Raw genomic sequence first — 17,657 nt, 5'->3', positions numbered from 1 at the left:
TATGAACTCTAATAAATTTGTAAGATTTAACTTTTTTACGTTTTAAAGTTTTGTAAATATGTTTTTCTATTTACATTTAATATTTTATTTTGTTTCAAATTGATACATTATATAAGAGCGTCTAAGAGCCTAAAAATGTAATTTTTAGATCTACCACATCAAATTTATTTAGCATTATCAGTTTGTTTTTAAATATATATTTAGTTTTGCGCTAAAAATACATGCATAAATTAGGCATTGACTTAGTGGTTAGAGCCTCCTCCATGAACCTCTATGTTTTGGGTTCAAATCATGCTTAGGACATTTTTAAATTTTTGGTTGAAATATTAGCAGCTTCAGTTTAAATAAGATATATATTAAATTTTGCACTTATACTAATGATGCAGCTTGTAGCCTAGTGGGAAGGATGTTGCCCATTATGTTCTAGGTCTTGGGTTCAAATCCCACATTTGGCATTTTCATATTTCTCTTCTCATTTCCACGTCAGCAGCTTGTGGGCCCACTTGATGAGGTGGCAAAGGTCCACGTCAGCTCCGTTTGCTGACTCATATATTTTTTAACGGAAGTTGACGGCAGGGGCTTATCACTATATATTATTTTCTCATTAGGGGCTTATTCCCAAGAAAAAATTTTGTAGGGGCTTAAACCAAAGGACCCCTATTTTATAGGGGCCCCCAACATATTTAAGCCTTTATAATTTAAATTTCGTGTAATATTATATTTTGTATCTTTTTAGTAAATATATCTTAATAATTGTTTCAATTATATGTTCTTAATATTGATAATTGTGTATTAATCTACCATAAATTTTTACTTATTTAAATATAAAAAAATTCAAATTTTTTAACTTATAAGACTTAGATTCACTAAAAATTTTGTATATACATTAAATCAGTATTTTTAATTTTTTAATACATGTTTAATTATTAATATTCGATTGATCATTTTTCATATCAATATTTTTATTTATTATAACAATATAAATAATAATAATAATAATAATATATATTTTGATTCAAATATTTAATTTCAAAGAGAAATCAATATGTAACAAAAAAATGAAACTCCACTTCTAATAAAACGCAAATCAAATCATAGGAATAAATCACCAGATTAAATAAACCAAAATAATAGATAATTTACCAAAATTATTTAGATCCAAAGACTTCTCTTATTTTTGAATAAAGTCTCACGTGACTATTACTTTTAAGTTTGAACTCGTTCCCCTTTTTTGTCTTTGGCTCTTTTTTTTTTTGAAAAGTTGTCTTTGACTCTTTGATCATACTTTTGGTAACAACCGGCTACCAGGGACAATGGAGGAAAAATCCATTTTATCAATCCAAGCAGATAAATGGAAGGATTTCCGTTTTTCCCATTCATGATTTAAAAAAGGGGTGAACAATATATAATTGTGAATCGACAATAGAAGAATGAGTAAATAATAGGATCATGAAATAGCGATGTTCATAACTGAACCAAACCAATTAAAATCGCTCAAACCGGTCCAAAAAATCAAAACCAAAAAAACTGAAAACCGCAAAAATCGATATTTTCTTCCCATGTTCAAAATCGAACCGATCCAAACCAAACTGAAAGTATTTATTTACTTAAATTTTGGCATACATACTTAACCATTTAACCATACTTATAATGTTTTTTTATCTTTTTAGTAAATATATTTTTAACAAATGTTTTAAATATATATTCTTAATAGTGAATATTTTGTATTAATTAACCTAAATTTTTAGTTAATTAATTATGAAAGAAATTAAGAATTTTTTTAAAATACTTAAATTCACTCAACGTTTAAAGTCAAAATCTGTTTTTAATTCATTTGAATTTTAAACTATAAAGTTGTGAAATAAAATATAAGAGGAATAACTTTTTTTTTGTTAAATAAATAAGAGAGAGATAATTTTATTTCGAAAGGTAGAAGATATAATATTAAGACTGCCAAATGTTTTTTTGAAATTAAATTCTTAAATCTTAGATAGATTGACTCATTGACCACCAAATTTCTTAAAAAAAAAAAGACAATTCAATTCAATTATATCTAGTCTATGGAATTTTCCTCTTGTAACCAAAAAAATATCTAGTCTATGGTTGTTCAACAACCTCCGTCCCTGTTTTAGTGTTATTTTTTCCTTTCAAAAAAAATGTATTTTATTTTATCTAAACATTTTTGTTTTTTCATTATGATTTCTCTCTCACATTACAAAATGACCCCAAAAAGCTCATCCTTTTATCTTCCATCAGCATTTTCCAGAATCGACATTTTTTATCCTATGTTTCTCTCAATCGTAAAATTCATCAGCCCCAAACATGCACCATTTCTTTCTTCCATGGATTCTCTAACTTGGAACTGGTTTTGTTTCAATACAATTTTGCTTACCCAAAAAAAATGTATTGCTTGGTTTATATTTGGTGAGACCCAAAAGACTTGGAAAAAAGAGAGAATGATTACGCCATGTCCATCTCTTTTTCTCCAACACTTCAATTTGTTTTCTTAATTTCTTCATGCTTCTTACTTCCATGCGTTTTCTTTATTTCATTCATTTTGTGCTTATAAAATATGAACAACCTTAAGCAGCTTGTTGAATGGTTGTGCTTCGCTCAATTTTTTTTTGATGCTTTTAACCAAGTTGCACTTCCTCCACCGATGATGTGTCTAATATACAGAAACATGGAAGGAAAATGATGGCTCTTGAGGACATGGTGGAAAAGACTGTTGATAGGAGGCAGAAAAGGATGATCAAGAATTGAGTTTCTGGTGCAAGTTCAAGAGCAGTAAAACAAGTGATCTTTCTATTTCTTTATTTTTAGTTCAATAAGTCCTTATTTTCAATTTGTTTTCCTTCAATAAAAGCACTCAATCTGAATGATAGATACTGTAAACATGCATACATAAATGTACTCGAGCGTAATGTCTAAGGTCTTGAAGTGGAAATTGAAAGGCTGATGAAACAAATGGTTAGATTATTGTGTTATACTAAAAAAGATTAACAAATGGTCTTCATTCATAAAGAACAGCAAGGAGCGGAATTGCGGTGTAAAACATGAACTGCACATAAGACACCGATCCAGAATCTTCTGACACAAATCCCTTGTTGCTTCGTGCATGCTTTCTTGACCTGCATAAATTCACATCCAATATAATTAAGTGAATTTTGTAATATTTATTTAGTAAAAAGAATAATTAATACTATTTTCATAGAATACTATATGCCTATGATGTCCCCGAGAGTTAACTCAAGTGGTAAGAGTTAAGGGACATAAGGGTTGGGGAGGGGAAGGTCCAGGGTTCGAATCCTGGAAGGGAAATTTGAAGGGATTTTCTAACTTACTAACAACTAACCACTAACATTTGCCTATTAAAAAAAACTATATGACTATAATACAAAGAATCATGTACGTTATATACTTACGGTTGTTCTTCCTTCCCTGAACCTATTAAACTCAGATGATGCATGAAAAAAATTTAATATACAACCCACTTAAACACCCAAAAATATTTTACATGTTATAATTAACAGATTAACACATAAATTGTTTATAATACCGAATCAAAATGAATCTATAGTACTCTATAAACCATACCTTATAGAGTTATATTTGAAAATACTTTCTCGTACACAACATTAATTGTTTTGTCATAAGGTAGGTAGATCATCATGATTTTCTATTAGGATCCGTAGCCCTTGTTTGTATTTTACTCTAGATATAGCAACATATAATTGTCAATGGTTGAAGACTCGCCTCGGAAGATATAATCCTACACACCCAAGTATTTACTAATAAATAAAATACGAATTTTTTGGTAATATATGTCAGTACCTTTGTACATTTTCATTTTAGCCAACTGCAGAATAAGAACCACTGGACCATCGTGTCCTTCAGCAACATATTGTAAAAATTGTTGAGCAAAATCTTCCCATTGTTGACGGTAGTATCTTCTTTCTTGAAGTCTGATAGTTGTCATTTGGCTACGACAACACCTATGACGTCTGCATCAAAATATCAAAAGTGATGATCTCTATATTTATTTAAAAAATACAAATACTTTTTACACATACCGATCAATTCCTCGTCTTCTTTAAGATTTTCAAATATTGAACCATATGGTGCGAAGCTAAACCCATAATAGAGAATTTTTTGAGCTTCTATAGGTTTCACTTCAGTTTGCAACTTGAAATACAACCTGCATGGATGAGTGCAAGGTGTGTATTTGTAATTATTGATAGCGACGCTGAGAATGACAATTTCATAGCACAACCCCTCTTTTAAGGCTGACTCAAATTTTACAACATGGCTACCCCACACTGTAGCCTGAATCTTGTCACCCTGGAAATTGTTGGATTTTCGTTAAAAAAAAAATGAATGAAAGATTTTTTTTTTTTTGAAAACAGATCAACATGCTCATATCTTAAAAAACGCAAGGGCATGAATTTGTTTATAAATTTAAACCTTAGCATTCAGGAGGATCATGTCAATTTCTTTAATATCGAGTTTTTTTTTTTAAAACATTATTCAAGTATAATGTTCAAATCCTTAATTTCATATAATTTTTAAATGTATAATTTATATCTTTTCATTATTTATTTAATATTTTATTACAATATTCAATTATTATTTTTAAAAGCTATTCAATCAATTTTAGCATTAACGTTTTTTTTTGAACGTGCATTAATGGTTGTTTAAAATAGGAAAAAATTTGAAATTTATGTAGTGATTGGAGAAACTTAATAATGAGTATGGAGAAACCTAATAATGATTGTTTTAATGGTTGTTTAAAATAGAAAAAAAATTTGAAATTTGAATGACTTTTTTTAATATAGTTGTATTTTAATATATAAAAAGAAACGACATATGAATGTCAATATTTTTTTCATTAATATATGTTTAGGTTTTAAATTAATGAATTATTATTTTAATATTTTTGTTTTTTGGTAATATTTGTAAAAACAAATCTGGATTTCATGCTTTTTTTTTCTTTAATATCAGTTTTTTTAAGACATTATTCAATTAAAATGTTCAAATTCTTAATTTCATATAATTGTTAAATGTATAATTTTTCATTATTTATTTAACATTTTAAAAAATTATGCAATTATTATTTTCAAATCTTTATTTTCGTATTATTTAATTCAATGAGTGTTAGGCATTATTTTTGCAATGTTTTCAAAATTATGGTTAGAAAAGAAAACTGAAAATTAAAATGTAATTAAATTAGACCACAATAATTAAGGTGAGTTATGATTGAATGTTGTGTCAAAAAAGTAGATTGGTTTTTTTTCTTGGAGGGAAAATGGATAACTTTGGAGGTGCCATGTGTCATAGGTTTCTAGAAGAAAACATTATTTTCATATATATATAGATTTGTTTTTTCACATCGAAATATAAATTGCACTTTCTAGAGATTGATCTCTAGATCTCCCTCATTAAACTCATATGTCCTCTAACTCTTACAACTTGAGCAATCATTAGGAGACATGTTTTATTTATATTTTTGGTTACAAGAGGAAGGCTAAATGGACAAACTAACTAACGAAAAACATCCTTGTAAAGGAGCTCAACAATGGCAGGGGGTGGGGTATGCCAAACACGTCGGGGGATCGCTAATGCGAAGCTTGCTTCGCCATATAATCCACTACATTGTTCCTAAGCCTGGAGATGAGGTCAATCTTGACTGTCCAACTTCTAGTGAGCATGCGCCTAATTCTAGCGGTTTTTTTTTGTCAAACATGTACCACTTGAACCAATCACCGCTAAGAGAGTTTATTATTACTTATTATTATTATTATAAAAAAAACATATTCCATTTAATTTTACTCAACTTAATTTGTCAAATTCATTGGCGTGGGTGGTTTGACTTTTGGTTTTGGGTTTAGAAAGGTGAATGCGTTTCCTGTGTTTTGAACCGGATCTGAAGGGGGCAAGAGCTGTTATCTACTTCGCGAATTCACACTGTAAGCTACATACACTATCACTCTTCTTTTTAGTATCCATTATATTCAGATTCCAAATTCGTTGGTCTTCTCTTTTGTCTCCTTTCTTCTATTTATGACATGACTGTTGAAGTTGATGCATTCTGATACCGCAATACTTATTACTTGAATCCTTAAAGTCCATGTTTGTTAGAAAATGGAAACACCAAATAGTTTGAACCCCACTTAACTTAGCTGCTACAACATGCATTTAAGAATGTTGAATCCCTATCAAGTTACAATGAGTGCTAAAAGAATTTTTCTACTCCACTTTGTTTTCACTTCCTATCTCATTTTTCACATTTTAATTTCCACTACCAAAACAAGTGTGGCCTACAACTATTAGCAAATTTTTGCAGGATATTGTTTCGACATTTAGGCATGGCGGAAAATGGTCCAGTAGAAGGGCCACTAGTGGAGGAGTTCACTTTTGTTGCAGGATCAGCTCCCTTCAAGAGTTGTCATGCTTCTACCATTGTTGAGGTCATGAAATACAGCCAAAAAAATTGCCCCCTAAAAATTTGTGGATTTTTATTGGCAAATGAACTCAATACTATGTTGTTTGATTTTTGCAGGTTGATAAGGATCACTTTTTGGTTGCATATTTTGGGGGCACATCAGAGGGGGCACCTGATGTCAAAATATGGTTGCAGACTTACAAGGTAGTAATAAATTTACATGCTATATGCTTAAATGCTATGATTGGATACACGTTGACATTAGTACGACCAGACGTTAGCACTCATTTTGAGATAAAAATATAAACTGAACACAACTTTTCTCATAGACCGACATGAAAGTCTGTTCAAATTGCACTAAATTGTTATCCCAGCACATACTAAGTCAACGAAGATGAAACCAATACAAACTAGTGCATCAGGTAAATAATGTGACTATTAATTAGTTTTACAAATGTACCTCAAGAAGTGGATACAAATTTTATTTCTAATCACTTAATCAGTCATAAACTATGTCTGTCTTTGTGCCTTCAACTATGTATGAGGGACAGAGGGAGTATTGATCTCAAAAATTTGTGAATGCTGCATTAACTTTCTGAACACAAATTTGGTGGACAGAATGGAACTTGGCAATCACCTGTAATTGCTGATGAGCAACCAAATGTTCCTATGTGGAATCCTGTACTGTTCAAACTTCCATCAGACGAGCTACTTCTGTTTTACAAGATAGGCCAAGAAGTTCAGAAGTAAAGTTTATAACTTCTTGTCCTCCTACATCTATTTTCCCCCAGTACAAGTGTTTGTTGCTTCAGTTCTTTCGAATATGGTATATGAGAGTTGAGAGATCTAGGTTCATTTAATCCACTTTCCACTATCCTGCATGGTATTATAGACCTAAATGCATATTTGGGATTTGCTATTGTAACTCTTTCTCACTGTAACTTTTTCTTCCAAATATATGTTAATTGGAACTTTCATGAAAGCATATATATTCGTAAATTCTGAATCAGTTTAGTAAGTCTTATGATATGAAAGAGCATTTAATCACCCTAAAGTACTATTCATGAATGGTTTTTGGCTAATTGCCATGGCTCCAGATAAAATTATGCTTCCTAGAACATCAAAAGCATTTCATGTGTTACTATGTAAATTTCAATGCATGCTTTAATCTTATTGCTTCTCCTTAGTAAGTTCTTGGTAACTGGGCAGCCGGAATGATATATTCATAGCATACTAGAACCTGACATGTTTCAGCAAGAAAGCTCATATTTATAAATAAATATCATTTCTAACTGGTAAAAGAGAAAAACTTGTAACTTCATATGGAAATACTTGATGACAAATAATATATTGGGAAGACGTATGGACTAAATTCATGATTCATTGTGAAGAATTTGTTATCAAGTTATGTATCTAAACGGGTCATCATAAACTGCCCTGTGTATATATAGCACCGCGAATTTTGAGTTTATTATTTGTCTCCTTTTCATATGACCTGAATGAGTTTGTTTAATTTCAGATGGAGTGGATTCATGAAACGCTCATATGATAAAGGCATTACATGGACAGGAAGAGAACAACTACCTCCTGGTATCTTAGGACCTATAAAAAACAAGGTACAACAGAATCTATTTCATTGCGTTTTTATCTCTGGCAAGAGGTTTGAAATTTATTAGCTATATAAAATTTATTCTTCACTAGTTCTACCTTTGATTACTTTTTCTCAGCCAATTTTGCTAGAAAATGGTCATCTACTTTGTGGATCATCTGTCGAAAGCTGGAACTCCTGGGGCGCCTGGATGGAGGTTTAAACTGAAGTCTTCCTAGCTGAATAGTTGTATCAGAGATGCTTTGAAATGTTAGCTTGCTGACATTTATTGCTTCTTGTGTTAATAGGTCACAACAGATATTGGAAGGTCATGGAGCAAGTATGGCCCAATTTACATTGAAAATAATCCCCTGAGTGTTATTCAGCCTGTACCTTATCAGTCTGCAGATGGGAAATTGCGTGTTTTACTACGATCCTTTACCGGCATTGATAGAGTGTGTATGTCAGAATCATCTGATGGTGGCAAAACTTGGGGACATGCAAAACTTACTGAGCTCCCTAACCCAAATTCAGGTCAATTTGCTGTATAGTTATGGCAAATGTATTTAACTGAACTATAAGATCTAAGTTGACCATGCCTTACTATAATTTTGAAGTTCTTTACTTCAACCCTGAGTATCCCTTTTTCCATTCATAGTCACTTTCATTTATCTATTTTCTGTATTAAGTATTAACTATTTATCTGGTAATATCGTCTGCTAGGTATTGATGGAGTTAAGCTTAAAGATGGTCGTTTATTGCTTGCTTATAATACTGTATCGAGGGGTGTGCTTAAAGTTGCACTCTCAGAGGATGATGGTAATTCCTGGTATGAGGCTCTCACATTGGAGGATACATTGGGAATGGAATTCTCATATCCTGCTGTTATTCAGGCTAGTGATGAGCGAATACATATCACTTACACATATGATAGGACACAAATTAAGGTACTACCTTCCACATTTATATGGTAGTTCTCTGTAAATGGTAGGTTTCAGGCTTTTCAGCTATCCCTTGAGCTTTTCCGTTCATACATTTCCTGATGAGATTAACTCCTTATTCTCTTTTTTATTTTGGCAGCATGTTGTTCTCCAGCCAAAGTGATGTGGGGTAAATTGTTTCAACTAAACAGAAACAAATCATGTGGCCTTTTCTATGACTTTGGTGTGAACAAAACGTTTTCTTCTTCCATCCTATTTTCATCTACTTTCTCTTCCTATCTCTTTTATGTTCTCATTGTATCACTCATCATATCTCTCACTTCTCTTCCTATCTCTCTCTAAATGTATAGGTGGAATTGGTTTGAATAGAACATTTTCCTTTTTCTTTTTTTTTTTCGGTTACAAGGCGCGCTTACACCAAACTACCCAACAAAACCTCTAGGGAACACAGTTCCCCTCACATCAAAAGCTAGACAACTAACGCATTCCCTAGGGGGATCTGCTAAAGACACCAAACCAGAACATTTTCCTTTCTATCATCACTATTTGTAAGCACATGAGCAGGAACTAAATCCTGGGTAATGTTGGCTTTCCAAGCACATTAGACCATCTCCAATGCAAGGTTCTTAGTTCTTATTTTGAAGTTAAGAACTAAGAACTAAGAACTTTATCATTGGAGGTGCTGATATGGACTCCTTAGTTCTTAAAAATAAGAACTCAGTTCTTATATAAGGAGTTTTGCTTTTTGAGTTCTTAGCTTAAAATATTAATTATTTCTCTCATCCAAATTACATTATTACTTTATGCGTTTTGTTTTATTATGAAAATAAAAAGTATAAATAATGTGGTTGGTGAGACCAAATGAATAGTGATAAGAACTAAGAACTCATAGTTGGAGCAAAATTGCTTGAGAGTTGCTTAAACACATGTGGCAATACGGGCCCACATGAATAGTGCTAAGAACTAAGAAATAAGAACTAGCATTGGAGATGCTCTTACAAGCACCTTATTTCCAATTTTATATATTTGGGGTTTCTTATTTTTCAAAAATATTCTTACGATAGCTTTTTTTCACTTTTAATCAAACATTTTTTTATTTATTAAAAAGGTGCTCTTTTCTTTCTAAAAGTTGCACAAACATCAGGTTCAGATGCTTCACACATTTTTTTTTTGTTTATTTTTCTTTCAAACCCAATATACATATATACTAGTAAACAAATTTTGCCATCTTCCTTTTGTAACAAAAAAAAAATCGCCAAAAAAAATTACAAAATATAATCAAAATCATGCAGAGAAACTAAGGGTCTGTTTGATAGCAGTTTTAGTTTTCAGTTTTTAAAATAGTTTTCAGAAACAATTCTGAAAAACAGTTTTCAGAAAAAGAAAACAGTTTGAATGACATGTTTTCGAACATTTAGAAAACTGATATCTGAAAACTGAAATTGAAAACATCTTTTACCTGTTTTGGTTTTTTAGTTTTAAAAAATGAAAATGAGAACTGTTTTCAAAAATAGTTTTTGAAAACAGGTCTTACCAAACAAGTTTTCAGTTTTTAAAAACCGAAAACTGTTTTGGAAACAGTTATCAAGCAGACCTTAAGAAAGCCAACTTCTGATAGAGGAAAATCATCCTCATCCGGTTCTAGTTTGTATCCAACTCTAATTCCAGTTTACATCCATTAAGTAATCTAATTTATCGCCATTCGTCAATATCTTTCATATGTTCTTTTTTCTTGCAAGAAATATCTTTCACATGTTAAAAAATAGTATAAACTTCTGACCTTGCTCATTGTCTATTTTCAGATTTTCACATTATTAAAAACACATCTAAATATGGTCCTTGTCTCTTCCAAATCAATGAGTATGTGTCTGAGAAAGTTTTTCTATCAGCATAATTAATTTTCTAGAAACAAAATAAACTAACTGAAGAACATTTTAGAAAAGATCAGAAAAATAATTGGAGTTATTACTTTATAGTAGTTGATAATAATAAAGTAAGATTGAATATTTAATGAAAACTAATTTTTTATTGAATAAACACAACCTTGTTTTTTGTGTTTTAACGCCAATGGATTAAATTAAAATAAACGGTAGAGACATTCGAACAATCAGAGGGATGATGTTTCAGTCAACTGGCAAACTCAATACAACAAAAGTTATTTCCCTCACATGTTGTTGTTACACAGTTTACATAGCATATATCAGTGGGTGAACTGTGAAGTGGAACCATGTCTCTGTTACCTTCCCTTGTCAATTTGGCCTTCATATTCTGTATTATCATTCATGGAGCTCACTCATTTTCTGGGTAATGTGCTCCTTTCCTTTTTCTTTCACATTACCAATCAACTATTTGATTTATATATTTCACTATTTGTAGCTATTCTCTGGTTCTATTACATTATTCTTCTAATGTTGATGATTTCTGTTCATATTCACAAACCTCAATGCTTCACAGTTCACGTTCTAAGGTTCTGTCAGTAGCAGACCATAACCATAATGAGATTTATGAGAAGCAATTAAAGTCCAAGTATGAGTTTCAAAGTACTTCAATCATTTGGTAATGAGCTAATATCAAATTGCGAATTTCTGCAGGCGAAACTCGACAAGTTCGGAAGCAATTAGCTTTGGCAATGAAAACCAAGGCTACATAGAAGGGCCTGTTGTGGAGGAATTCACTTTTCCTGCAAAATCTGCTCCCTTCAACAGTTGTCATGCTTCTACCATTGTTGAGGTCCTTAATTACAAATAATTTTTCCTATTTTTTCCGCTTTCATGTAAAAGGGATCTTGTCATCAAGTATAGAACTACTAATTGTTATCTATTTTGATTTCGATTTCATCAGGTTGGGAAGGGTCATTTTCTGGTAGCCTACTATGGCGGCACATCAGAGGGTGCGCCTGATGTCAAAATATGGTTGCAGACATACAAGGTATGTAAATAGTTAAATCTACCAAGTACATGAAATTAGTAATACATTCACACACCTTTCCACTTCTTTTCCACCTTCATTTCAATATATTTCTCTTTTCTCTATCAATCAAATCACCTATCACATCTTTACTTTCTCTCTCATTTCTTCATATCTCTCTCTTCCTCCACCTCTCCACACCTCATTTTTGAGGTGTGAAGATAACATTATTCCATTCTACTACATTAGCACCTATCTTATAGAAGATTGGATATACTTATGCAGTAATAGTAATTTTGAAGATGTCTATTTTGAAACCTAAAAACCTCTCACTCATAGCAAGCAAATTCTACTGTCAGAATTTTCCTGGTTTAGTTTTCTTTCTTTGTCTGCCTAGAGTGCAGGTGTGACCTTCAGAATCCTCTTGGAAAGCAGATTAGTTACATACTAAGAGTAGGAGATTCTGTTTGATTGTCATCAATGAAAATGCATTTCCCTGAAGATATGAAGTTAATCAATTTTCTTACTTTATATCTGCAGAAATACATAAAGAAATGTAGCATTCAAAGCATATAAGTTTCCAAAGAGGATGGCATGTAATGTTTAAATAAATTCAATTTCAAATCAGTAACCATCCTGCTTGTACTGTAATTATCTCATGTTCCTATCTTAGGACTTTGGAAATTCGCGGGTAGGGGATATTACTTACCCAGGTTTTGACTGCTCATTTTCCTTTGTGAATGCAAAACTGTTTGGCAGAAGGGAAGATGGCAATCACCCGTAGTCGCTGATGAAGAGCCAAATATTCCTATGTGGAATCCTGTACTGTTCAAACATCCATCAAATGTGTTACTGCTGTTTTACAGAATAGGCCTAGATGTTCAAAAGTAAAGCTTCTAACCTTGAAGTGTTCTTTTCTCTATCTTACCTATTTATAATGCTGGGATCAATTTGAACCTAGTTATTGCTAAGGAGTAACAGACAATTGAAAGGAAATAAACAAAGATCATTACATCACTCATCTTTGTGGAAGCAGCAATCCGAGCGTATAGCTGATCACTTTGAAATGGTGTTAATGTTTTCAGTATAGACAATTAGACATGAGTACAAATTTCTTGGACTCAAGTGGAAGAGGCCTTCTGTGGTGAATTAAGTTGTCTATCTTAATCAGTCATGGTAATCACCTTATTACAATTTACAAGTCTACTTAATTTCAAACTTAAAAGAAATAGCTTATTTAATTTCAGATGGAGTGGATTCATGAAACGCTCATATGATAAAGGAATTACCTGGACAGAAAGAGAACAACTTCCTCCTGGTATATTAGGACCTATAAAGAATAAGGTGAAACAAAAGCACTTAATATTTGTATTCTTCTATAGCTTAAGTTTGGTTTCATATGGAAATTTTTAGATTCTTCGTACTGAATTTAATTACTGTTTTTCAGCCTCTCTTACTGGAAAATGGTGACTTGCTTTGTGGATCTTCTGTTGAAAGCTGGAACTCATGGGGAGCATGGGCTGAGGTTTCTAATACAACTGATCTAAGACATTCGATTGATCTTTACCAGCTGCTTAACTTCTATATACCCTTGTTGCATGGTAACAGGTTACAACAGATGTTGGCAAGACATGGAGAAAGTATGGTCCAATTTACATTGAGAATAAGCCTCTTAGTGTGATTCAGCCAGTACCATACCAAACTGATAAGGGGACACTGCGTGTTCTGCTTCGATCCTTTACTGGCCTTGGTAGAGTTTATGTGTCAGAATCCATTGATGGTGGCTTGGGGGTATGCAAAGCCAAGACAACTTCCCAACCCGAATTCAGGTTAATTTTCCAAACTATGCATGTTGCTTGAATTTCATTATATCCTTGCAGATATCATCATGATCATATGTAATTGGGCTGCAAGAAAAACAAGATCAAGATCTTCTCTTCCTAAATAGTGTCCCAATTTCCCGTCCCACTGGTGCAATCTTACCAAGTCATTTAAAAACACACGAGTGACAGAGTTACAAACTTACGTGGTAGTTTTCAGTTGACATTTCAAAATTTTATTGGTGCGACATGAAATTGAGACACTTCTTGGGAACAGATCATTTTAATCGAGAACAAGTTGATCTTGAACTGCTTTACTTTTGAAGTTGTTGACTTAGTTTTCCTTGTACAAGTTCTGTGCTACACATGTACTCTATATCCTCATGATGTCATGCATCACAGCATCAGTTCCTTATTTATCTCGGAAATCTCTTGTGTTGTATTAGGTATTGATGGGGTTAAGCTTAAAGATGGCCGTTTATTTCTCGCTTATAATACAATTTCAAGAGGTGTGCTTAAACTTGCCATTTCTGAGGATGATGGTGATTCCTGGCATGAGGCACTTACATTGGAGGATACTGTGGGGATGGAATTCTCATATCCTGCAGTTATCCAAGATAGTGATGGGCGAGTTCATGTCACATATACATATAATAGGACACAAATAAAGGTACAGGCTAAAAATTAATTTGTTTAGTAGTTGCATTTTCTCCTTTTGATTGCATTTTTCTGCAATATCGTGATGTGGCGTGCATTTCTTGATATGACTAACCTCCTTTCCTTACCTTTTTATTTGGACATGCAGCACGTTGTTGTTAGGCCTAGGTGATGCAGACCAGTTTGTTTGAAGTGCACAAGCAGGAAAAATTTATGTACATGGTCTGTTTTTTTACAAATCACAATTACTATGACGCGAATTGATTCAAAGCGTTACATTCAGGTAATTTTCGGCTATGATTGATACTTGATTAGAAGCTCTTTCTCCAAAATTATGCTCAGATAAGAATCATAAAAGTAGTCTTGCTTCTGTTTATCCTGATTGCATAGTAGCATTTTGATGAGATAAGTTAAAAGAAGATGAGTCCTATTTTGTATTTGGTGTAAATTAAAAGTAGAAGAGAAGGTAGAGCATAAAGAAAATGTGACATTTTGATTTCACTGAAACAAATTAATCCGAAAACATGAGGATGGACTATTTGGTTTTGTTATTTGCATGTCAAATACTGATCATATAGTAGCATTTAGCAGACATATGACAATAGAATATTATGTTCTATGTTTTTTGGTAGCATATGTTAAAAGTGAAACAGAATAAAACATAGATAAAGTTGTGTATTTTGATTCCCTTAAAACTTAAAAAGAGTGATTTTTCTTTTGTAGACTGAATGGTTGGAATTGAGAACATAATACTGTAATAGATTGTTTTTCTCTCTTGATGTTGGTGACAGATGACAATTAGTACCACTATTCTGATAGACTCTCAACATATATACATGGGCCTTGCCAAAAAACAACATTGTCTAAGTTCGGGAGAATCAAAGGGCTCGTTATGAGACAAGTAATGGGCCTAGGCCTACACATTGGGTAAATTACTTTTTTTTGTCAAAAACACATTTAAGGGGATGAGTGCACAACTTTGAGAATTATCAAAATAACTCAAATCTCAGTATTAGGATTTAGATTAATGCAACACTAATTACTAATATACTCAGACAAAGTGAAAACTTAGTATATGTTCGTGGTGGATACGCACCTAATTAAACAAACCTTTTAAATCACTAGCATAAAAGTGGATGTGTTTTTTTTTTTAGAAATTCATTGAATGTGAGACATAAAACACGCACAAATAACAACAATGTCAATTCGCCATGCAATTTATACGAATGGAATTCGGCCTAGCACTTCCAATGTGTCGGTGCATTTTCAAGGTTTTTGCTCTTTTTTGTTCACATTCATACATACCAGGCAACACCGATTTCATGTTTTTGCATTAACTGCCACATCGTTTTCATTCTCCTTGATTGGTGGACTTAAACTCCACTGTTTATTTAACGTGGAAACAATAATAATCAAGAAAAAAAGGATCATCTACAAAAATAGAAAAAAAATTACCAATCGGTTTTATAAATAGAAAGGCATTTATATTAACGGAAGAAGATAGAAGAAAAAGTCAAGGGCATAGTAGTTGCAGTGAGTTCATGTGGGAACATAAATGCATTTTGCCTATATTCGACAACTTATGATAATTTTAGGTAGAAAAAGACTCACAATGTGACTGTACTAACTACTGTTGTGTGCATGTGTCTGTCTCCCGTAACACTGAAGGAATCAACATGATTGCGCTGCTTTTCACTGCTTGCTTCTGACATCAAAGTTTCTGACTCTTCTCAGCTTTTCCAACTCTTTCTTTATTCCCTTTCTTGGCACTTCTCTTGCCTCCTTACACACATGTCCATTTTATTATCGTATATATAGTATTTTTCGTGGGTGAGATATTTCACCGTAAGTAATTAGTAATCGTGAGATTAATTTATCGCTCTACCATCAGTACACTATTAACAGTAGAAGACTACTAGTTAATGAAATTTTACCATACAATGGAGTTATTATTTGTTACTATTATTACTAGGGTGTCCATGGCCATTGGCCCGATCCGAAACCGCAAAAACCAAGGCTTTTTTGGCTAATCTGGTGGGTTGACTCGGTTTACGGGTCAAACAATTCAGGAAAACCAGCTTTATAAGGGTTGGTTCGGTCGAAATCGGTTTGGGTTTCTAACCGACCGAACCAGGTCTTGTAAAAAAATGCAGCATCAGCCCAGGCCCAATCCCATCCAAGCCTTCAACCATATAAATTCTCTCCTTATCCTTTAACTCTAAACCTCATCTGTCAGCCTCCAAACTCAAACAAACCCTAACTGTCGCTCCACCACCACCGGTCCTCCACTTCTCCTCGACGGAACAAGCCACCACCTACGCCACCACTTTTCCTCTACGAACCGAAAGATCCACCACCACCACTTTTCTTCTCCTCGAACCACCACCACCACCACTTCTCTGCCACCACCATTTCTCTATCTTCTCCTTGACGAAACGAGCTGAAGCCACCATCACCACCACTTCTTCTCGACGAACCCGGCCACTTCTCTCTTCTCCAAAGTTATCATTTTGTGCCTCTGCCGCACTATGGACCCATGCAAGAAGAAGATGAAGAATATTGTTGCAGATCTACACGTTGTTAGCAACTTAGCATTTTTTTCTTCTTTGTTAGTATTTATTTAACTTGTTACTCTTGTTTTTGTTGAGGTTTCTTCGAATTATTTTTTTGTTAATTTTGCTCTCCCGTTTTTCGTTGTTCATTTATGATTCTTTTGGTTTTATTGCTATTTGTAAACTTTCAACTATGAATATGGTCTATTGTTCATGTCATGATCTTTTGCAAGATGAAATATTTCATTAACATTATGTAGCCTTTCCTCTTTCTCCTCATTACCTTTTCTTTTTTTCCTCTCACTAGTCCCCGATTGACCAATCTGAATTACCCGCAAACCGCAAAGACTGAAATCCGACAAAACCAAAGATATGAACGAACGGTGGCAATCCTTGCAGTGTAGTGTTTCTAACCCGATCAAAACCGAGATTTAGGACCAACCCCACCTGTTGGATAGCCCCAACTATAATTACTATATTAAATGAGGATAAAAACATAGAAAGAGGAGATGGAAAGTGAAAAATATGATAAATTGTAGGATGAAAATGATGCAAACTACACTAATGTAATTGGTTCAAATTTGTTTATGTAATAGTTTCATGTCATGTTTTATTTTAAAGCAAAATACATTAATAGATAGTGTTAAGAAATATCTCCTCTCAACATGGGTAAAGTAACCGATACAACAAAGCAAGCTAGCATAAACCCAACCAAACATAAGAATGCAAAACACCTCCAAAGCAAACCCC

The 17,657-nt window shown here is 32.9% G+C and overlaps 1 protein-coding gene and 1 pseudogene across 2 annotated transcripts; both read left to right on the top strand.

The window, feature by feature from the left end:
• Positions 1-5,833: 5,833 nt before the first annotated feature.
• On the top strand, positions 5,834-9,361 carry LOC130714310 (uncharacterized). Of its 2 annotated transcripts, none has more exons than XM_057564214.1 (9): positions 5,834-5,966; positions 6,344-6,467; positions 6,560-6,646; positions 7,061-7,188; positions 7,962-8,058; positions 8,170-8,247; positions 8,339-8,564; positions 8,754-8,977; positions 9,111-9,361. In XM_057564214.1, the coding sequence occupies exons 2-9, from the start codon at positions 6,366-6,368 to the stop codon at positions 9,132-9,134; spliced, it is 966 nt and encodes a 321-aa protein (XP_057420197.1). In that variant the 5' UTR covers positions 5,834-5,966; positions 6,344-6,365; the 3' UTR covers positions 9,135-9,361. The 2 variants fall into 2 exon arrangements, with proteins under 2 accessions (XP_057420197.1, XP_057420196.1); XM_057564213.1 differs by having other exon boundaries at positions 8,754-9,017.
• Positions 9,362-9,502: 141 nt separating this feature from the next.
• Positions 9,503-14,910, top strand: LOC130714309 (uncharacterized; annotated as a pseudogene).
• Positions 14,911-17,657: the final 2,747 nt, after the last annotated feature.

The sequence above is a fragment of the Lotus japonicus genome, chromosome 4 (genome assembly GCF_012489685.1).
Source record: "Lotus japonicus ecotype B-129 chromosome 4, LjGifu_v1.2".
NCBI lineage: Eukaryota > Viridiplantae > Streptophyta > Magnoliopsida > Fabales > Fabaceae > Lotus > Lotus japonicus.
This window is presented reverse-complemented; position numbering and strand designations above follow the sequence as displayed.